This window comes from Telmatherina bonti, assembly GCF_933228915.1.
Source record: "Telmatherina bonti genome assembly, chromosome: 17".
NCBI classification, from domain to species: domain Eukaryota; kingdom Metazoa; phylum Chordata; class Actinopteri; order Atheriniformes; family Telmatherinidae; genus Telmatherina; species Telmatherina bonti.
This window is the reverse complement of record NC_136615.1, coordinates 19640479-19664466: the sequence shown is the minus strand read 5'-3', so window position 1 is coordinate 19664466 and position 23988 is coordinate 19640479. Positions and strand designations below refer to the sequence as shown.

The 23988-nt window shown below is 38.6% G+C and overlaps 1 protein-coding gene across 1 annotated transcript in view; it reads left to right on the top strand.

The window, feature by feature from the left end:
- The window catches only part of bmpr1bb (bone morphogenetic protein receptor, type IBb), a 47455-nt gene extending 23589 nt beyond the window's left edge, over window positions 1-23866 (top strand). Inside the window, exons 3-13 of the mRNA XM_079257084.1 lie at window positions 6211-6527; window positions 16294-16453; window positions 17220-17322; window positions 17610-17712; window positions 18933-19026; window positions 19118-19262; window positions 20508-20700; window positions 20854-21151; window positions 21256-21431; window positions 21522-21652; window positions 23158-23866. Of these exons, the coding sequence (XP_079113210.1) occupies window positions 6437-6527; window positions 16294-16453; window positions 17220-17322; window positions 17610-17712; window positions 18933-19026; window positions 19118-19262; window positions 20508-20700; window positions 20854-21151; window positions 21256-21431; window positions 21522-21652; window positions 23158-23283 (1620 nt within the window). The 5' untranslated portion in view covers window positions 6211-6436 and the 3' untranslated portion in view covers window positions 23284-23866. The remainder of the gene's footprint in view (window positions 1-6210; window positions 6528-16293; window positions 16454-17219; window positions 17323-17609; window positions 17713-18932; window positions 19027-19117; window positions 19263-20507; window positions 20701-20853; window positions 21152-21255; window positions 21432-21521; window positions 21653-23157) is intronic.
- The last annotated feature ends 122 nt before the right edge of the window (window positions 23867-23988 follow it).

Sequence of the window (23988 nt, the reverse complement as noted above, 5' to 3'; positions counted from 1 at the left end):
TTTTAGATGTCACTGTCAAACATATGTAAATTTGCCTTTTGTTGTTCCTTGAAGCCAGTAACAAAAGAAGTCATATTGTCAAAATAACTATCAATAGTGAAAGGGAGAAGCAGCATGACGTGGCACACCATTCAACACTGACGCTTTTGTGTCACGCATCACGCATCATAGTGTTGGAACGATGACATGTTGTATGAATGTGGTAAAGACAGCTAAGATTTAGAACTATTTATTCATTTCATCATCTCAGTTTTAATGCACTAACCCAATGATTGCAGGGATAGGCTCCTGCTTCCTGGAACTGAACTAAGTGGGTTAGGAAAATGGATGGATGGATGGATAGTATATTATTTAAATATAAAATCATGATTTATACGTGAAAAATAATAAAAGAAATCTTGTACAACCCAAAGATGTCGCACATACTTGGGTTTGGTTTACTTGAATAGCTAGAAGCACATAACGAAATGTTTATGTACATCACACAATACTGACATTTACGACCTGACACATAATTAAGTGTGTGTGCAACACACACTTACTGAATGCTATAAAATCAAGTATCTGCATGAAGTCTTCATGATCTCTGGAACTCAATCAACAGAGAAAACAAACATATTGCTTTTTTCCTTTTCCTTTCTCTTTTTTTTTTTTTTTTTTGCATTTGAATTAGAAGACAATTAAATGTCTATATATCTGGATAGAAACACTCACACAGTCTGAAACTGCAGATGAGAACAGTGTAAAGTTCTACTGAAGCACTTTCTGCATTCTTCTGAAAGTTATATCTTTTAAAAACATCAACATTGGCAGAGAGAATGGTTCACCAGAGGAGTCATATTTCAGTGCTATCCAGTATCACATCATAACGTGGCGAAGACGGAGACAGTGAGACAGACAGTGGGGGACACAGCGTGAAAGACAGGGAGGGAAGGAGGGCAAGTCCTGCTGTGACACCCTTTTCACTCCTTATGAATGGTGATTTTCTTCCCACTCAGTGCTCGGTGTAACTTCAAAGCATCTATCTATCTGAGTGGATTCGGCTTTAATAATGGGAGAATCTTGAGTACTCATCAAGGTTTTTCCTTTCTGTCCTGTAACTTGGTATCTCACTCCCTCTGTGTGTCTGTCTGTCTGCATGGTTTTTGTTTTTTCAGTGTATTTTTTTACCCATCTTGTGAAAAAGATCATCTGGAGAACTCTTTTGTTCCTCTGAATGATATGGCTAAAGGGTGAATTGTTGGCTTTCTTTTAAACATACTGCTAACGTGTAAAATGCCCTGATATAATCTTTATTTTGGTTATGTACAAATAAAACCAACCCATCCTTACAAAACATAAAAATACTCATATGTCATGAGGCTCTGTTGTTCCAGCGACATCTGGTGCATTTTCCATACCTGGGAGCACATTGTTGCTTGCAAAGTCGCAAAAATCTGAAAACCAATATGGATGCTGCCAGATGACTCTGTTTTTCTGGTTATGTCTGTTAAGACAAACTTATGTTTTATATTCCATCCATTGAAGCTGAAACATATATTTGATGTGCAAATTAAGGAAAAAATATTTCATTTTAACAATAACTCAAAGAACACATTTGGTTTATTGTGTTGCAATGTTTGTGTTTTAGTTCAATTATGAGCTTCACTGCAGACAAAAAAACATACTTGAAATCTGCACTTGTAGAGGAAAGAAATTTAGAGCAGAATGTGACAAAACTTGGCTTTTAACTATGGTAGCCACTGTTGTTAGTAGCAAAACCTGCAAACATCACATTGTTTAGCGTTGCATGGACACATTTTACAAAATGAATTAATTGGTAGAAGTTGAAAAGGACGATGCTTAACATTGATTTGTACTTAAACTACCATGTTTAAATGAAAATGAATGTTAATTTCTGGTATCACTTTGTATTGATGTATGAGCAGCCTTTTGTATGAGTGAAGCTGGGGTTGGTGCATCTGTCCTGACTTTGAGTTGGATTTCTGACTTCATGGGGCGCTCTGGTTGTATTTCCAACTGGGAGCTCAGGAATTCAAATTCCGTGGACTTCCGGTTACAAATCGAATATTATTCACTGTAAGTGGTAATATTAGCAACTACTCACGTTTAGTTGTTGTATAGACCTGAAATGACAATTTAGGTCCAGTTTAGGTCTGAAATATCTTTCCTGATTTGCTAATTAATAATGCATTATCCAAACCTTTCTGGCCATCTGGGACAGATTTACTTTGTTCCCAGAGTCAAAACTAAATATAGAAAAAGAGCATTTATATCTGGAACAGAAAACTTCATCTATGTTTTGAATAGATCTGCAACTGTATCTACATATTTGGGACTATTCACATTTTTAAAAGAAGTATTATTTTAGCTATTTTCTTTGTTGCTTTTGTTTCATTTTAGTTTTTATTGTATTCATTTTTTTCCTTTATATCCACACCTTACTTTTAATATTATTTTCATGCTTTATATTTTGCATTTGCTGAAAACAAGCATTTTAATGCTGCAACCATGGGAAAGCAAAGAACTGAAAAGATTCTGCTTTTTCTGGATGATGAAGTGACTCCTACAGGCCAATTGGATAGTTTTGGGGAGACAGCTGTATTGCCACGGTAATAAGCTGATTTCCAGGATTCGGTGACAGAAGTTTTAACTCTGAGCTGCTGAAAATCCTTCAGATTTCACAGAGCTGTGGGTCAGTTTGGCCCTGACTGAAACATCATTCATGATACGCATTCCATCTCTGCTCAGAGTAATTTCATCATCTATGTTCTGCTGCGGCTTCTTGTTTCACAGGTTTGTGGTGATTTTTCACAGTCATTCATCCTGCTCCTTTTGGTGAGTGCTGAAAGGTGTGTTTATTCCTTAAAAGGTGCTTTCTGTAATACAAATCTAGACTAATTTCCACGGTGCGTTGTAACACTCGTGCTAGGATTAATGTAAGCTCTCTGTTTCTGAGAAAGGGAGAGAGATTATTTCAAACAACCAAGCTGCATTAATTGATATCTTTCTGTTACTGCTACTGTTGATGATACAGAATCTGCAAAACAAACTGAATATAATCTCAGAGAGTAAAGACTCCCCACGGAGCCTTCCCAGCCTCTCTTAAAGGAAAGGAGCCAAAGTGATAGATCGTCAACTATACAAAAAGGTCAAAGCCAGATGTGGAGAACTATAAAAAAAAAAAAAAAAAAGCTTTCACCATTTTTTGCCATGTATGATATAGGAAGACAGAAAGCTTTCACTGATATGTTTATCATATGGTTAATGTGAAGTTTCTGTCTGGTCTGTGAATACAACACAGCTCATTTTTAGACCAAAATAATATTCCTAACAAGAAGCACAGCAGTGCACTTCCTAATAGGCGCATTTCTGGCAAATATTGACGTTACTGTCAGCTTTTTTGAAAACACTTTTTATTTATAACTTCACTTTTTCTTTTTAGGGTGGATTAAATGAACAGAGAATTTTAGTTTGCATTGCTTTTTTTCACTGGCAAAATGAAGTAAAGTAATAAAACCATGGATGTATTACTGGCTACTTGCTGAAAAATGAAGACTTTTCTCCTTTGCTTTTTGACTTCCTCATTTAAACGTCATTAAAGAACCTTGTCCAGTTAAATTAATTTATGTAGCACATTTAAACCTCCAAAAAAAACCCCACATTCCAACCACTTGTATCCATAGTCCTGTTTCTACAGTCAACACAATGCAAATCCTGTGGCCTTAGTTGAGGAAAGCTAGTCTTTCAGCTCAGCTCCCTCTTCTCTAAAATGTATCATTGCATCAGTTGTAAATGTATCAGTCGCTCCATCTCTTGCTTCCTCTTTAAGACCCACCCCCAACCTACAGAGCATATTCCACCATGTGTGCTTGAACAATGTGGCTTCAGATTTGGAGGAACTAACTTTCTTCCCAGCTGTGAACCGTTCCAATGCCCAGTAAATGTTCTCAGAGTGGAGTTCATCCTCCCCCCGACTAAGGGTCAGGAGCTTATCCATGATCACCACAAGCAGAATCGGCTAAAAGGGGCAGTGCTGTTCCAATCTGACATGTGACGTAAACATGATTAACTTTGTACTAAAGATGGGGACACAGATCTTGCTTTGCTAATATGGGACCTAATCTGAAATAATAATAAATACATGGTTACAAGCTGTAATTATGTTGATGTCTGATGCAGTAAAACAAGAAGAGCAAATGTCAACATCTCAGTTTGGGCAAGTTGGGTATTTCTTTTCCTGTTTACACAAAATGTTTTATTATAAGTATTGAACTTGGGTACACGGCACTCCCATTTTTAATGTATTCATGTCTCATTTCAGTTGCTGCAAACTGTGTGGTTTTACAGAACAACTGAAGGACTGATGGGAAGATTCCCTCGGCAGGAATTATCATCCTGTGTAAGATGATAGTTGACTGTTCGGATTCTAAGAATAAGAAGGAGGCCAGAAAAAAAGGAAGGGGTGGTTAATTTGACTGAAAATAGGTCTTGCAACCAGTCTGCCCCACTTTCTTTGTGATTGGGTGACCCCCACCTACTGAGCTGCTCACTCCCCTGGACCCCCCCCGCCCTCCATCCCTGGCCTTTGGGCTGAGTAGGCTGCCGGTCCGGAGAGGCTCCATGCTGGGCGTTTGATGGAACGCAGAGGACTATGTGAGGTGCACTGACCCATTCACATCACTCCCCATGCACTCATGCCCCAGAATAGGCTGACTTATCACATGTAGTACACAGTTCTGCGCAGATGAGGAGTGACAGCTAAAGGGCCCATGGAGCACTTGAGAGGAGAGGGAGCATGTGAGAGCTGCAGCTCCCACCCAGTCAAACTTTAAGAGGGGACAGGTGTTGGGTGGGGAGGCCCATTTGGCCAATGTTGGTTTTTTCCCTCTTCAACACATTTTTTTTTTTTTTTTTTACTACTTTTGTTTGCATCTCCTTGAAACATTTGGAACGCTTCATGGAAACATTTTTGTACTTACAATGGTATAACACGTGTTTTAGGTAGGTGTTATTGCTGACAATCTGTAATATCTTAATCGTCTTAACTTGTAACTCACATAAATCTTTCACCAGTGGAATGTGTGCTTAGTTTTATTGTTGCTTCCATGGTTTTTACACATTTGTGTGTGTGTGTTGGATTATTCACTGAGAAGTTGCAAAGCTGAGGTGGTGGTTGTAGGTGTGAGCATAATCGCCTCTAATCACCTGACGTGTGATGGCCTGAATCCTGCGGTGGTGCTGTGACTGCTTTGTTTTCACTCCTTCACTCTCACACTCACTGTGTCACATGAGCAATTTAGGATTTAGTCCACACCTAAACTTTAATGCCACACACTTGGTCACACATTCATGCAACTTTAATACCATATGGAATATTTACAGACAGGGTTGCGATTGAGGCTAATTCCTTGCTCCTTTTTACTTGTTGTGCATTGTACACTCTTTTTTTTTTTCTGAGTTAAAAAAAACACGCAATTGCACATTTTGATGGCTTTGAGTTTCTGCAGTATAGTACGTGTAACAATAGCAGTTTCGGTTTCTCAGAAAATGAATGCAGCAAATTAGCAAATGGGATTTCTGGGGATCAACATGATTCATGCCTGGCGGGATTACATTAGTATTTGTTCTTAAGAACATGAAATTCAGTCAGTTGGATGCGTAACCAAACATGAGTTTTTCTTCAAATTCTTGCCTCGCAGCATGAGCAGATCTGAGCCCAGACTTCCTCTGCCTTGCAGGGTTTGGTATCAGCAGGTTTGACCATAATATGCATGCATGTACCCTGAAAGTTTATAGACTTTAGCTCTTACTGTAATTTCTGTGTTTCTCTTGGCATTGCTGTGTGTTTGCACGCCTGCGGCTACTATTCCTAAGAATTTTATTTCTGCTTTTCACACCTCATTCTGCTCATATTGGCATCCCCCCCATCCCCTTTTTTTTGTACCATGTCTGTTGTGCTCTTCTTTGTGTATCAGTGATGTGAGAATTTGCAACATGTGTTTATGTGTGTGTGCGTGTGTGTGTGTGTGTGTGTGTGTAAAGGACTGAGAGGACATGTGTGGATATATTCAGCTGTTCTCCCCTGGAGTGAGGCGGCCATAGAAAGGGCTGGACGAATAACAGATTGAGAGAGAGCAACTTAGTAACACCCCCCCACCCTCTCTCTCTTTTGTCTCCCTCTTCTTTCTCCATGTCTGTCTCTCCCAGGCTGTCAGTGTGGCGTAGTGCTGGAGGCTGCGAGGTAACTGTGGGAAGTTCCTAAGAGTGCAGAGAGGCAGAGTGGCAGTCACTCACAGAGAAACACTTGTACACAGAGAGGACTGAAGCTCTTTTACGAAAAGGATATAGAAAGTCGTCTCACATCTCCGCCTTGTTGCACACGGTGAGATCACTGTAGCAGCACCTCAGGGACTTGAAGGAAGTTGGTGCTGGCATGATGGTTGTGGTGTGGCTGCTTCAGGAGTGGGCCTGGCAGGTTCTTCTCCTGATGATTGGACTTGCATCGCTCAGTTGTGGGTCTGATGGTGAGTACTACTCCAGACACTAGTCCTCATTATGTTTTCATGCTTGCACTCTGCTGCTGCCTTGATGTTTTAAGTCACTGCAAAAGTCCCTTTTATCCGAATGCATATTTCTGATGAAACATTGATCATGCATGTCATTTTGCATGTTGTTTATTGAGTTGACAAGCTGAATCATTCTTTCTGTGATGTTTATCATTTATTTTTGCCCTGTGGTATTCATGACGAGCAAAAACCCTTTATGTTGTCCACATGTGCATATATCTGTCCCATCCTCTCTCTTTGCACATTCCTATTCTCTCAGATCCCCATTTGTGTTTTGAATTGTTTGACATGGTGAGCCAATTGTCCTTTATGGTGAATGTCACAACGTCATGGTGCCCTGTGAGGTTGTGACAAGCTGGGAAGGTCGACAGGTTCCCACCATCAAGACGATGATATGTTTTTATGATGTGGTTTGAGAGAGACAGAGAAAGCTGATTAGTGCGAGTGAACATGATTTGGGGATTTCCCTGTGTTTTATATACATGTACATATTATACTTGTGTCTTTTTCTTTTTTTTTTTTTATCAGCTTTAAAGCTAAAAGATGTAACCTGTTGATCAATAAGAGGTGTAACAGAGGATGCATCTACTAGCATTTTTAGATTTTTTTTTTATTTTCCTTATATGGTGGTAAGTTTGTCTTTTGGATTGTTGATTAGCTAAAAAAAAACAAAAAGAGCAAGTTGAAGATGCTGTCTTACATTTAAACACACAATAACGAGCATTTTTCATTGTTTTGGTTTGACTGCTAGCTGACCTAATTGTTTGCAAAAAAAAACAAAACAAACAAAACAAAAAACAAACAAAAAAAACAAAACAAAACACACTCGCATACTCATGCAAAAACAAAATATTTTTGAGATGTATATTGATATGTATACATGTATATTCTGCAATAAAACCCAGCCTGTGGCTCTTGGCTGTGGATGGACTTCCCGACAAATATAACTGCTTTGTCAGTAGTTTTCATCATTTACACTCTTCTGATCTTCATCTGGGATTAAGGAAGCTCGACACCTGAGCAAAGGGTAGAATAAGTAGATGTGATTTTGGAAAATTATTTTCTTATCAACTCCACATTTGGACACAATGTCCTAATGTTCAAGCTTTGCACACAGCCATTCTGTGCTGAAATTGTGTCAAAACTGTAGACCAGCTGTAAAATCCCATACTGACTGTGTGGCTCTGAGCTAAATGTAACTTTCACAGTTGGTCATGAAATACCTCAGCTGCTGATGAATGCTTCTTTAGAGAATTTCTTTTACTCTTTTCTGCACAGACAGACCTAAGAGTTGAAGCTCTCACTCAGTCTGAGAGTCTGAAGCCACACAGTCATGTAAAAAAATGTAGGAAGTTGGACTAAAAACCAGGTAAAACTTCATCTGAAGAGAACATTGATTGTAGCACCACTGTAAACTAACAGAAATCAAGTTTATACATTTTTTTCTGTCAGTGCAGACTGATATATAGTTGATGAAATGAAGCTGTGAGCTACTTGGAAAGATTTCGTACTGAGTCTTTTTCTCCAGCATTGAAAGCTCCCTCAGTTTCATCTGTGATCTGCTCTTTTTTTTAAAGGTCACACAAATGAGTTAAACATGTGGGAGGTTGTCCATAAATCTGAGAAGCTGGGCCAGTTTGCCACCTGTTTCTCTGGGCTGGTGAGGTTAACAGAAAATAGATTGTCCTAGACCAGTAACAGTGTGGTGCAAATATAAAAAAATATTACAAACTTAAAATAAAAGTGCTATGGTAATTACATTTATATAAAAAAATTAATCATTGAAGTTTTCAGCTGAATGATTATCAAAATCCAATTTGAATATGACATAATATGTAGTAGTAGCAGTAGGGAGAACGTTGTGTTTTCATATGGACAAAAACTACATGATTTGAGAAAACTAAAAAGTAAATCCAGCTAAAAGTTCCCTTTCCAGCACATAGGCAGATCTCTGGTCTTCTGGACAGACAGGTAGAATTAGTACAACTCACCAGGGAGCTGTTCTACATATAAAATTGTGTTGTGTTGTTTTGTTTTTTTTTTTGTTTTTTTTGCAGCAAGCTTCAAATACCTGAGAATGTCACTGTGTCTCTGTGGGAGCATTCAGAGGCATAGTGTCTGCTTTTACGTGCAGCTGTGTCTTTTCTGTGACTCCACTTTGGTTTCAAAACAGCAAAAGATTTTAAAAACTATATGAAAATAAAAAGACAAAATGAGTAATGTGGATATGTTGTGATTTAGATCGCATAGAAAAACTAATAAGACCAAAAACCAGTAAACCAAAAAGTAAACCTGATCCCTATGATTGTAAATCATGCTTTTTTCTTTAGGTTTTCATGACCAGTTAAGAATACTGAAAGTTTTTTGTGGTATTGGTGCATCCAAGACCTGCGTTGAGTTAAGTGTTTTAGAGTGAGATCAGAGTGTAGTCTGGCATAGCGGTCCACAAGTACAAAACAGCAGCAGTTGGTCCTCAACAGGACAGAACTCCTTCAGCCTCCTGTGAGCTGCTTCCTGTCAGGATGTGGATACGGTTCCCCTACACAAAATTTGATCCCTAAGCAGATGTGCTGCTCCAGCGGTCAGGCCTTGAAGCAGAAGTCGTGCTTGTTTGTATTATAGTTGCTCATGTGCACCACATTCATATATCTGCTCTGTGAGATTTGGAAGCTTTGGACTATTTTTTTGTGCGCTCAGAGGGAGTCCTAAAGGGAGGACATCCTCCAGTTTTAACCTTAAAAATAGAAGCTTTCCAATAATGAACTTTCCCATTGCACGAACAGCTTTAGGCTGGTTTGTAATTGCATGTCGGCATTTGTTTGTGAACCTCTCAGCCCTGCATAGTGAAGGATTATGGAAATTCAGCCATTGTTGAGGATGTACCGATAGACTTGCGTGCGAGCAGCGTACTGCACCTTGACACTGGTAAGACATGCATGTCAAAAGCTGACTGTGTAAAAGGATTGGTTCGAACTGGAAAGGATTTTACTACTGAGGTAAAAAAAAAGAGCATCACTGATCAATGAACTGTTGGAAAACAGTGTTCCTCAGAAAAAGATTAGCATTCATTTGCACGTTGTTCTCTTTCCACAGCGTTATAATATCAAACAATTTCAGCTCATGAAGGGAGCAGAGAGCTTCGGCCCCTCAGACAGCATTAAGAATATCATTCATCAGCAGCTTATAGAACCACATAATCAAGTGATTACTTTGGGAAACCTTTGTTAAGTACGACAGTCCAGAATTATACTCACCCAGGCCATATAAAGCTTTACAGTGTGTTAAAGAAGCCTTATAATAAACATGCTTCAAGGCAGCTACGACCTATCTGAGTTGTAGACATATAGGATAGACCATTACATAGTGGAGATGTGCACTGTGGTTGGAACAATCAATATTACAGATGTATATATTTTTTTTTAAAGAAATTGATACTATGCTCTAAATCAAAAACAAAAAAAACCAAACATCTAGACTAATATTAACTCTAAATTCAGGCTTTATGATGTAAAGTATGTATGTTTTATTGGAATGGGTTATACACGCTTCAAATTAAGATAAGTAAAAAAGCATTTTAGAATTTTTTGTATAGTCCCGACTTCATCTGACTTTGCTATTGAACACGTAACCCACAATTCTGCTTATTCTACATATTAAATAGCAGCAGACAGAAAGACATGCCTGAAAATAGTAAACTATAAATAAGTTGCATGGAAATTATATGGAAATCTTGTACAACCTTGAGGGAAAACAGAAGCATCTACGCACTTTTTCTACATTATTGTTGGGTAAGGTGACATACTGTGGTAAGGTTATGTTTGCTGTCTTGCAGTATGTGTGTAATGAACTCCACCATTACTCGGTACTGTGTGGCTTTTTCCAGTAAGTGCAGACCACATGGAAAGATAGAAGAGTATTGAGATGCATTGATGGGATTTGTGGGTAGATGTTTGAAGAGAAAAAAAATGTCAGAGAAGACATTTGTTTGTTAAAATGAGCCCCACACAAAGTTGACAAAAACCCTCAGTGCCAGTTTCTACATGTGTGTGTCTACCACTTTGCTTGTGGGAGTTTGTGTATCAAAGATACAGTAAATTCATTAAGTGTGTGTGATCGTTGTGGCTGCTGTGTGTGAAGCATTCAGCGTGTCAGGTATTGTTATTTCCAGGTGAAAAGTAAGAAATATGCAGGAAAACATGAACACAGTTATTGAAATACATTCATATGCTTTAATGCATGGCTGAACCTTTTGTGATCCCCGAAGATCTGCAAAATTTTTATTTTTTTAATAAATGAACGACTCTTTCTGTCACCTATCAGTCTCTTTACAGAACTATTCACTTTGCTGTCTTGCTATGTTGGTAGCATGACTTGAAGCAGAATAGAGCAGTCATTATTATCATTATCTGAGGACATGCCTGACTGTGTTTGGCTACTTTGTTGTGGATATCGCAGCTCTCTGCTGTATTCACACCCATGTGTAATATTTTCGCTATGAAACCAGTGTGAGTCCTTCACAGAAGGACTTGATTCTCAGAGTTTGGGGTGGAAGCAAAGTGTACAGCAGACATGTCTCCTCCATCAGATTCGCCATGGAATTATTGCGTGCAGGTGGTGGGAGCCTTGTGGCCCTCGCCCTTCACAAAGGCAGCCTGGTCAGGGCAGGTAAACGGAGAACAGGTTGATAGAAACTGTATAGCGGAGACAGAGACGGAGGAGACAGCGTGGAATGCGCTCTGCGGATGTCTTCATGTGGGCGCGTGTTCGCTGTGTGCACATGTGTGAGTGTCTCATGTGGCAGAGGGCTTTGAAGCCTGCAGGGGTTAAGAAGAATGAGGGTGCAGCGGTAGGGTGGAGGAGGATGCATGGCTCCTCTGCAAGTTGGTTGTGACCCTGTTGGGGTCAGAGTGCGCTGTGGAGGCACCGGGAAAGATGCCTTCTTTGAGGAGGTGATTTATCACGGCCACCTGGAGAAACTTATCTCCCTTTTTTCTCATGTCTTCCTCTCTTAACTATTGCAAACAGTGGACAGTCTGTGTGAAGGTCAAAGCTCCTGTATCAAATTGCTGCAGTGCTGTGAAGTCTGCTGAAACAGTTATGTTAATTTGACTTTTATTTCTAGACATGAAATCCTCCTCCTAACATTTCTTTCTAATCTCATCACTGGAAACAGCAGCCATGGCATTGATCTCCACTTATTACTTTTATTGACTGTTAGTGTCAATAAAAAAGCAGCTCTGAGTTTATAACGGCATGTGTTGATGATTTGGGAATTAAAAGAGGATATTAAATACATTCTTAGTCAGATGAATGATTTTTTTTTTTTTTGTGATTGTGAACTTTTAGTGAGACTGTTTCTATAGAATGGTTCCCCAGTATACAACACGGATATCTATAATGCACATCTATGATGCATATCTTCATGCCCATATTTCCTTTTAGATCTCGCAATTACCGGAGACAGTCAAACAGACATTATTTATTCTTTATCCAGAAGTTGAACAATTTAATCTGAAAAATATATGGTAGTGCAGCATAAAACTGCAGTTTAGATAAAGATATGATAGCAGGTCAAGACCCCAAACTTTTTCCAGCAAGACGTGATTATGTGTTTGTTTGGCCTTTGCCCACAGTTATACTTTGAATTGTACGAAAAACAGAAAAGTGTGTCAGAAATAAGGAAGTCCTGCTTGACAAATAGCCCAACAGAGACATGTTTTTTTTTTTGTTTTTTTTTCCAGGGATGTCTGTGAGAACAGGCACATGAAGAAGGATAACAGAGAATCCACCATTTCACATATTCAAGATAATATAGTAGGAGTTGGAGCTGGACAAAACAAAACATCTGATATGATTTTGGAATTTCCCGTATTAACTCCCCTTTTATCAGCAGCCCCATTGAAAAGACACACGTCAACGTCACATTCTGAGAGAAAAAAGCAGGGATGAATAGTAATTTGGAGGGGCAGCATTTAAAAAGAAGTGAGAAACGTGGTCATTAAGGCAGCTGACAAACTGCTGTCACCAATGCACATATATTTAGACAAGCAGAAGTGCGAAACCCCTCGGAGACTCAGAGAAGCCGATGGCGATGAGTAGAGATAGTAGGTTGTGCAGCTGGAGTGATTCACCAGTCATTCACTCTCTAGTTTCTCAGGGGGTGCCTGTGTTTGTGTGTAATATTGTATCAGTGTTGAGGAGAAGCCTGTGGAATGTGTGGGGGATGCAGATCAGATTTCGGGATGACCTTGAGTGTGTAACGTCGCAGACACAGCAAATTTATGCACGTGTGTGTCTGTGAAGGTGTAGGACAGGAGTGAGGAAAGGAGAGAATGAAGTATGTCTTCATTATTCAGGTGCAAGTGTGACAGCCAGCAGCATAGTTTAATGCATTTATATCAACAAGCTGGATTTTGTAATACACTGTTCTAGTTCATTTTCCATTTTAGTGTCAATTCTGCTTATTTATTTTTATTTACTTGTTTATTTGGCCAGATTAAGCCATAGGGTTGGTTTTAATTATTGTCCTCAGCCAGATCTTCCAAAGGCTACAAAATATTATTTTAATCTGTTTTCTTTATTGATGTGGTACTGAAGAGAATAAACTTGTAATTACTTATTGTAATTCAAGGTCTAACTGTAAAATCTTGACAAACTGTTTACATTTTAGTTTACATTTGATAGAATCTTTATTATGTGCTCACAGTAAGCAGTTCTATGATTGTAGATATATCATTTTGACCATTTGTCCATTGTCATATAATAAATAAGACATGCAAATGTAAAAATTGGATGCATAAATAATCCCACATTTTGTATTTATCAACACAATTTCCTTCTGCTCACAGTTAAGAAATGATGGACTCCCTCTCCTTAACCCAATTAGTTCCCACTTTAACTCTGCTAAGGAAAGTTAATTAAAGGCAAGGTATTTCTTTAAAAGAAACATTTTAGCTCCATGAATTATTTTCTAAACCAGGGGTGTCAAACTCTGGTCCTCGAGGGTTGTTATCCTGCAGGTTTTTGTTGTTTGCCTGCTCCAAAACACCTGATACAAACCAAATGGATCCAACAGCCTTTTGTCAAGTTTTTCACAATGATCCACTAAGTCAGGTTCAGTCAGGTGTGTTGGATCAGGGAAACAAGCTAAACCTGCACGGTAGCGGTCCTTAAGGGCAGCAGTTTGACACCTGGGGCCTAAATTAAATGTCTTAAGGACTTAAATGGTTATTTCCCACGGAAGACACTGCTGCTAAACTGCCTGTAGCATGTTGTGTTTTGTCCAGATTATTCCTTATAATCAGTTAAAAAAAAAACAAAAACAAACCTAAAGATGTAAAAAATTAAATTTATATATATATATATATATATATATATATATATATATATATATATATATATATATATATATATATATATAGAATATATTGTGTAAAAATGAGCATTTCTATAAATTAATATGTTATTAATATTAATAAGCATTAGTCAGCATTACTTAAGCATATGATTTTGTACCCTTATTGTAGTTTAAATAAACAGTCAATGAGTGGAATACTGAGGCAAAAACTACACAAGATTTTAGTAAAAAGAAAAACAAATTACCAAATAATAAAAAAGTAAATATTTCTGTACCTCAACTCGCCTGGGACAGGATGATATTTTGGAAACTATGTTGTTGTTTGAGCTTTCAAGACAGACAGGTGCAAGACATATGTCTGTGACTACAAAAGTTCCCACTTTTCTTGCTGTGCTAGGAATTTCATGGACAAATTTACATCCGGGGTTGGGGTCTAATATTTATGTCCAAGCTTTGGACAGTACATTTCAAACATATAAAGTTAAATGTATTCTTTCTGTGACACTGTTTAACAGATCAGCTCCTGATTGTATAGTTTGTGGTTTTCCTCACAGCTTCAGACAAGAAATGTGATGTCAGCCCTCCTGTTACATTTCTTTCCACGATGACCTGCTCCTGTCTTCTCCTCCCACCTCACTTCCACTGATCATTAAAGTTACAATAAAACAGAGCCGATCTGGTCAGAATGACTTACAACTTCATGTAAGACTTGTGCCGTGTAGGAACAGAAGTGCTAGAGAATCCAAGGCCACTGTGAGGGAGGATCTGGACACTTCCACAAACTTCCGCTCTGAAAGAAACAGCATTACAGATTTGGTTGAAAGGACATGGAGTACTACTTAAAGAACAGTCGCTCTGTTTATACTAAATTCAGCCCTTTCATCACACAGCTCTCCGGAGGATTACTCATGTCCCTTGTTTTTAGTGGCTGGTTTGCTCTCAGGCTGTTGCGCTGTTCAGATATCCTTAGACCTATTACGGCAAAACCCATCAAGTGTAGCTTTTCTTGTGTTTGACAGACAGATGGGTCAAACATGCATCCCTGATGTGTGGAAATCTCGATTTTGAACAATTTTAGAGGAATTACTTTTGCACAGAGAGTCCTTTCAACAGTTCAGGGAACAAAAACTCAGGATTTTAAATTTGGATGAATATCTGAATAACGCTTTCAAAGATGAGAGCAGAGAAAGAGAGTGAATGAAAAGAAAACGTGCTGAGAGAGGAAGACATCCATCTAATGTGCCACTAAACTGTTCAGCTCCATAACCACAAAAGTCCTCAGGGATAAGCTGCTGTCAGAAGCAGTTTGACTCTTTATCGTCAGCTTGTATGCACCTTCAGTTCGTTTATAGAAGGAATAAAAAGGAATATCCCACTCTTATTTTTATTTTTAATAAATGACTTCACTTATATGCAATTATGCATATTTACTTTTATCAAATATATAATATAAATATAAATAATTATATATATATATATATATATATATGTATGTATATGTGTGTGTGTGTGTGTGTGTGTGTGTGTGTATAGCACTGCCTATGTATAGCAAGCACAAGTCTGTTTCAGTCAGTATGACAATGTTCAGAATAACTGAGTTTGTGTAAAATCTGCAATAATTCTTTCCAATGTGAAGGATTGATGAGAATTTGTGCTCATATTCACATCTCCCGTTAGAAGGAACACACTCAGGACTTGGCACTAGGCTCTAGAAGCTACACATGAGTGGATAAAGCCACATGACACAGACACAGGATTTTTTTTTTATTATTATTGATAAATAGTACCTGATACTGTTAGTTTTAGTTATACTTATGCAAGTTTTTTTTTCTAAGGGAAAAAAATCCTTACATATATTTACTAAGCTAGACAGGCTCCCTGTTTCAATACTCTGCTGTTCAATGAAGCTGTGAGTCTTATTTTGTCAAAACAACCTGTAATTTCGTTCACATTTTTTATAGATAGAATTTGATTAGAGAACACATTCTGTATGCATTTCAAGACTATTATAAAAAGTTTAAATGTACCGTCTTGCTTTTAACGTTGTCTGAAAACGTCTGAAAACTGGTGCCAGACCGGATAAATTATAATGGATCAAGAACACCTAAATGAAACACATTATTAAAGAAACTTTTGTTTCTGATAGAAAAATATAGAAACTCTCATACAAGCGGGAAGACGTGGTTTTGGCCTATGTGGATATTCTGGTTCCAAACTGTACATAGCAGCAGGGTTGCTTTTAGCAGTACATAATTACACTTTCTGTGACATGTAAAGCTGTGTTCTGATGTGTGTGTAATAAGCTTTACGCTTCTTACAGTCCTGGTCTGCCGTTATATCCAGTACTTCATTGTGTGTCTTGCACAGCCAACATGTTGGACACCATGCTACTGAAGAGTGGATGGAAGGAGGGGTTGGAGCAACTGGTGGAGGAGAGCAGCAGCACAGCCACCATTTCAGTTCAGACCATGCTCCGGTGCCACTGCTACCCCCAGTGCCCTGAAGGCTCTGTCAACAACACTTGCATGTACAGTGGAGTACACACACCTGTCCACTCACACACAGATATGTGTAATAAATGTATATATACTAAATGAGGTATTAGCCAAAAATACAGCCATTTACTTGACAGCAACACAAATGTTTACTTTAGTTATGTTCATTAATTGGTTTCCTCAAGCCTACAGCTACAGTTCATTACCACTTGAATTCGTCCAATTATACTCAAAAGATTAGGTTTAAAAGAGAGCTATTGTGTAACACATGTATGTAATGTATGAAGTGAGGGCGTCACAAAATATCAATGATAATTTTGGTAAAAAAAAAAAGATAGTTATCAATAACATGTTAATGTGCATATGATATTATTTAATGTTAGTTGAAAAAGCCACATTACTTATGATTATAAAATAACCCCGCTTGTTATTAATTTTTATTGGAGGTCAGTTTCTAAAAAACAGGACATAGTTAAAAACAAAAGCAAATCATTCTGATAAATTGTTTTTTTGTCTTTAGTTTTCTGCTAGTAAAGTAAATATTTTAGGATAAATCAAAGGACTTTCACCTACATCTTTTTTCGTCATGAGCCTGATAAATATGCGAACCGAATCTCTGTATCGTAATAAATGGGGTTAGATATTTGTTTTATAGTGATTTTTAAAAGGATTTGCTTCTCATGTATAGACATTGTTTTCAGATTGAATTCATAATTAAGTATCAAACTCCAAACTTACACACTCAGAGCATTAAAGACAATGAAGATTTATATGATGGCTTATGTGTATTTTTTCTAGGACTAATGGTTTCTGCTTCACCATGGTTACGAAAGAGAAGGTGGGTCATGCTGTGGTGTCTGCAGGATGTTTGGCACTGGCCGGCTCAGAGTTCCAGTGCAGGGTAAGTCTGCTGTATGTGAGTCTGTGTGTGTGCGTTTGTGTGTGTATACAATTCTGTTTGGTTAAATACCTGCATATAGTGGTGTGTCCTTCTTCATTAGATGTTAAGTTCTTCTGACTCACTGCAGTGCTTTATGGGACGTATTTAAATCAAATTTGTCCAGACCACTATCCTGATACCAGTTGGAAAACCCTTTAAAAATGTCATAAAGGATTGTGGCTGTAAATGTTCATCACCATTCTGTTTCATTATTGTTACGTGAACATGTTTCTTTATCTGTGTGAAAGGACACTTGGACTGCGCGCTCCTGGAGAATTCTTGAGTGCTGCACAGATCAGGACTACTGCAATAGAGACCTGCATCCTACACTTCCATCACTAGTGACACCAGGTAGTTTTGTTCTCATAGGTTCTCACACACACTGAAATCCTGATCCCACTTTAAAGCGCAAGTGGCTTTTAGAGTGGGTTCATTCAGACCACGCCAGGTCGTTGATGGGTAGTGACAGTTTAAACTGTTACAAACCACAGTGCAGTGCTGGAGTGAAGTGGCTCATGCTGCTCAGGGGAGGCAAAGAGAGAGAGGCAGGTGAAACAGAGACTGCAGACTCTGCTTGTTCTCTCACTCTCTAATGAAAAGGACAGCGTCTCCCCAGGGCCTGCTTGAGTTTCTTGCCTCAGGACGGACGTGAGATATCTGTCCGTCTGTCAGATCCACAGCGAACCAGCACACACACATTCTTTTACCTTCTATATTGCGCAGAATTTTTGTCACATGCACGCACTGCTATACTTCTGCACAGCCATGCAAACTTTAGTTTGACCTTCCTGCAAACAGGAGAGAGACTGATTGGTCAAGTCAGTAACAAAGGAAATGAAGACTGATATTTTCATTTGCATCATTTATGAACATATGCATCCGTTGCTGTATGAGAGCATTGATGTTACCGGGGCAACATTGCTACACCAATTTTTATTTTTTATTATTATTTTTTAATTTATTTTTTTATGCACCATAATTTGAAAACCCAAGGAATGAGTTGTTCTCTGATTAGACAAGATGTAAACTAATTATTTGCAATGAAGACAGCTTTATTCAACACAATGACAATTAAGCTTCCTTATCCTTATAACTCACTTTTAATCATGCATTTTTTTTTTATGTGTCTACCTATCCTTCTTATTTTGTGTGTGTGTTATTTGCTAAATCACCATGAAGCATCTCAAGCACGGGGAGGAACCTGGGTTTGTGTGTGTCTGATGGACAGGATTGAGGCAGAAAGGCTAGAGCCCCAGAGCTGCTTTAGGCCTCTGGAGTTTCTGTTGCGATGTCGGCGTGACACCTGATACACGGGATTCAAGTACGGGATGTGATCAATAATGTGCTGTGAAAGCAAGGGTTGGAGGCCAAGACGAGGGGGGACGGAGGGGAAGAACTTGTCCTTGCCAATGAAAATTAGAAAGATGCTGATAACAGTGGACAATCGAGTGTCATCGCTTAGTCATCACTTTTACTCATATTGACTAAGCTTCTGGTCCATTCATGCTTCACAGTGTAGCAGTAATGCATAAAATATTCTGATTTACTCGTCCACATGTCATCTTTTTCAGACTACTCCAACAGCAGAATCCAGTACATAGCGCTCTTCATTTCAGTCACAGTTTGCAGCATACTCGTTTTCATTGTTGTCTACTGTTACTTCAGGTAAGAAAACTGTCTCGTGCACTTACAAAAACAACAGGTTCATGCGTCCAGATGGGCATTTAGTAAACATTTCCTCATGTTTCTGTGGCAGATATAAGCGGCATACGTCACAGCCACGCTATAGTATTGATCTGGAGCAGGATGAGACCTATATCCCCCCTGGGGAGTCTCTGAAGGACCTGATTGAGCATTCCCGCAGCATTGGATCTGGCTCTGGGTCAGGACTCCCTCTGCTGGTAAGAAAACATGCACACAAGGTCAAACTATCAAATTCTAGTTTTTCACAAATTGTTTGGTCATTCCACAGTCAATGGAAACGATATAGTCTGAATATTGGAATATGGATGGCTTGATATATAATATACAAGCTCACTGCCAAAAAGAAAAAGGGAAAGAAAAAAAGCGTGCAAAAAATTTACTATTTGTTCCAAACAAATAGTCTACTTTCAGGTTATCTTTCATTTTACTATCTAAACGGTTCCTGATGTGTTTTACATTTAAAGTATAGCATTAATCTGAACTTTCTGTCCCTGTATGAGATGTTTCTAACTGTATCCGCTGTATACATCAGTAGCTGAATAATTATCAGTAACGTGGTGCTGTGCACTGATACATAAGCACATGCATGTGACTTATAAGGCTACTCCAGAAACCCGTGCATTTCGAGCCAAGCTCCCAAGTTCGCTCCATTGTGCTGTGAGCATGGGTAATGCCACTGAGTGTGAATACATGCTTGCATAGCAGGCTGCTGAGATGTTTGAGTCGGAAAACAATAACTTCATAGTTTCCAGTAAAACATTAAATAATCAAGGCCAGAACTGAGTTGAGCTCCGTGATTAACTCTGTGTTTTCTTGTTTGTTTGAGCAAACTGGAATCTATCTGACAAATATGACTAAAATCAGCCTAATGTGGCTCCTTTAATCACAATAACATGTTCAAGCCTCTGTAATAAAATGTTTGGATTGATGGGTTTGCACGCAGGACTGAGATCCAACAGGATAAATTCAGGCACAAGTCCATAATCTGAGGTGATAAAAAGCAACTTTTACAAGTGCAAAAAGCATATTCTTATTTTTGACTCAAACCTTTCTAATTATTTCTGCCTAAACACTCTCAGTTGATTTGCCACAGTGTTTTAAGAATTTTAAGGGATGACTGGATAGTTGTTTCTTGTCTGCAAGTAACCTCAAAATATAGATTGAATAATAGCAAATGTTAATTAGGAAAAATATTTTTTTGAAGTGTTTGGTCTGAACAATGAAATAGTTTCGGTGAAGCCGTTAGCCCAGAGGACCGTACCAGATAGAAACAATCCAAATACACATCAGATTCTGCTGTCATTTCTGAAACTGATGTCATTTATGAGACATGAAAGACAGTAAAGGGAAAGATACTTTTATCTCTAACAGAAATAACCTGTGTGTATAAAAGTGTAGGAAAAAGGAAATAAATGTATGTTTTGTTATTCATCTGTTATCAGGTGCAGCGCACCATTGCCAAACAGATTCAGATGGTTAAGCAGATCGGAAAAGGGCGGTACGGAGAAGTCTGGATGGGCAAATGGAGAGGGGAGAGAGTTGCCGTCAAAATCTTCTTCACCACTGAGGAGGACAGCTGGTTCAGAGAGACAGAAATTTACCAGACCTTCCTGATGAGGCACGACAACATACTGGGTAAGATTGCACAACGTGAACATGAAAATGCAGGAAAAAGAACCAGAGGGGGTAGAGATCAGTGCAAGCCACGGGTTGTTTCTCTGTTGTCACATCAGACATGCTGTTCAGTTTCATTGCCAGCATTTCTAATCTCTGCTTTGCAATCCCCAGGTTTCATAGCTGCTGACATTAAAGGGACTGGCTCATGGACTCAGCTTTACTTAATTACAGACTACCATGAGAGCGGATCCTTGTACGACTACCTCAAGTCCAACACCTTAGATGTTAAGGCTTTGTTGAAGCTGGCATACTCCTCCATTTCAGGCCTCTGTCACCTGCACACAGAAATCTATGGCACACAGGGCAAACCTGCCATTGCACACCGAGATCTGAAGAGCAAAAACATCTTGGTAAAAAAGAACGGTTTCTGCTGTATAGCAGACCTTGGGCTGGCTGTTAAGTTTAACAGGTACAAAAGACATTTTGGACTCTTGAACACTCATTTAAGTACATTCTGGAAGAATCTTAGTCTTCTGTTCCACATCTTATTTTTGCTTGCATTTTGTCTTTCAGCGACACCAATGAAGTAGATATCCCGACTAACCTGCGAGTTGGTACCAAGCGCTACATGCCACCTGAAGTGTTGGATGAGAGTCTGAACCGGAGCACCTTCCAGTCTTTTATAATGGCTGACATGTATAGTTTTGGACTTATACTTTGGGAGATGGGCCGGCGCTGCATCTCTGGAGGTCAGAAAACACTCTAATGACATAGCATTAACTGAGCATGTTCACGTATTAATGATCTCTGATTTTCACGCATTTTGGTTGTTCTTACAGGTGTTGTTGAAGAATATCAGCTGCCCTATCATGACCTTGTGCCCACCGACCCATCCTATGAGGACATGAGAGAGGTTGTTTGCATTAAGAAGCAAAGACCATCATTCGCTAATCACTGTGGCAGCGATGAGGTATTCTTTATGCTCTTTCTTCTTTTTTGTTCTCTTATTCACAGGGAGGTTAGGATGTCAACCCTTCACTTGAATTTCTATTTTGTCCACTTTCATTTTGAGCTGTCATGTCACAGATGGATGTTGGGGAATACAGACAAAAAAATGCCCAGATCTGGTGCAAATAAGTAATTTGATCAGTGGTTATCAATCCTTATGTGGAACACAACAAAGATGAAATTTGTAAGGTTTGTGGATACATCACAGCCCCTCACTGAATACTTAATATGTTTGATATTTTTAAAGAGATAGCGGGGAAGGAAGGCTATAAAATAGACAGAGGATGTTCAGCCAATGAGAACATAAGAGACTGGGTCAGGGAACACAGCAGGGTGAGGACTACAGCAGCTACTGCTGGGAAAAAACTACAGTCTGTTGAGAAACTAAACATATTATGGTTAAATCTTGGCTTGAACAATCACATACTCTATCTTTGATTGTCCCAGCGTGTAATGTGATGACAGGTTCTCTGCAAAGAGAAACCTTCTGTTCTCTTTTACAAATAATTGAGAATAACAGACTAAAACACGAGGGGCCTCTTGTTCAGTGTGATATTAATGGCAAGAGGAATAGACCTGCTGGTACGATTAAATAAAAATCAGTTTGACAAACTGAAGTCTAGCACTGGTTTAAAATCATGTAATGTGTCTCTCTGTCACAGATCAACAACGTTCTAGGACTTCAAAAATCCCAAACATGAGGAAAATATGCTGCATAATGTGTGAACATTATAACACAATTGTCTGGATTTGACTCATTCTAGAGTTGTAGCCCATGCTTTAGAATATATCTAAAAAGAAAATTTTCATACAGCCATGTGTCAAGATGAGAGTAGGAACAAGTAATTTGTCTTTGTATGAACTGGTGTTGGCCGATCACTCTCCATCAGAGCTGCTTCAGCACACCTATTGATCGATTTAGCAACTTTGTTAAATCAGGGAATGAAACAGTAATTCTCTGAAACATTCCCTGTTTGCTAGTGTTTGACAAAGGTGGTTTGCATGTTTGGTGAACTTTTGTTACCAATGGAAAATGTTAGCATTCTACAGACGATCACTTTCATCTACATATTACATATATGTCTCCTCACATCAGGACTGATCTCTGAAAAAGTTTGATTTCACTTTACTTTGGTCAAAAGGGAAAAGGCTAAATTTGCATCATGAATCCACCACATCCTCTTCAATAGGGTCAAGGATATAGTGTTTTCCATTAATATTGTTACCCCACTGTCTCACTATACAGCAAGGAGTTTATTGAAAAGTGAATAAGATATTGGTCATGAATTTCTCAGATGGAAATGTTTTAAGTCTGTTTTTTTAGACATTATTACTGATTACTGCATCATCTATATGAATTTTTCATATATTTGAGACGATTTTCATTGGTATTCAACTTATCAGCATAGAAACTTTTATTATGTTGATAATTCTGTTGTGCTCTAACGTATATGGACATGTCCTCAGTGTTTACGACAGATGGGAAAACTGATGTCGGAGTGCTGGGCTCACAATCCAGCTTGTCGTCTCACAGCTCTTCGAGTGAAGAAGACCTTGGCGAAGATGTTAGAATCCCAAGACATCAAACTGTGACACTGTGAGTCACAGTGTTCTCATCACGTAGACTTTTTCATTGCCACTGGCGCAGGCCCATTAAACAGGCCAACAGAAGAAAGGGAAAAACAAGAGACTGTGAATAATAGGACAAAGGAAACTGACAAGGAGGGTGAATTCGACAGGTAATGATCACTGTGCTGCAAGAAATACCAGAAGAAAAAAAGATTTATCTCATCAAGACAGATCTGCTCCTTCAGTTTCTGAGCCAGGTCTGCTTCAGACCAAGTGTTCAGGTTGTGCTTTCTGTGAAAGCTGAGTGACTGCCAGACCCAGACTGTTCAGATGGACACGTGGTTAAGAACTGCTGCAGGAGAGGACACGAATCACTCGGATCAGGTCCAAACTGTGGGACTTTCTACACTGCTTTCTAAAGCCATGCAGCAGTATTACTTTAGCAGTTTTTTGTACTGTTCCAGCTGCCTTTTTTTTGTGTGTGATTCTTTTTTTTTTCTGTTTATGTGACTCACTTCAGAAAGAGTTTACAATCAGATTCATCATGTCATTGATCCAAAGAAATTTCCTGACTAATAAAGCATATAGCATCCTCATTTTTATTATTAATTACTATTATTATTATTATTATTATTATTATTGTTGTTATTATTAGTCAATATGAATAAAGATATTTCCTTCTAATATAAAAAATATAGGTTTTTTCTTTTACCTCTATTTTGTGTTTCT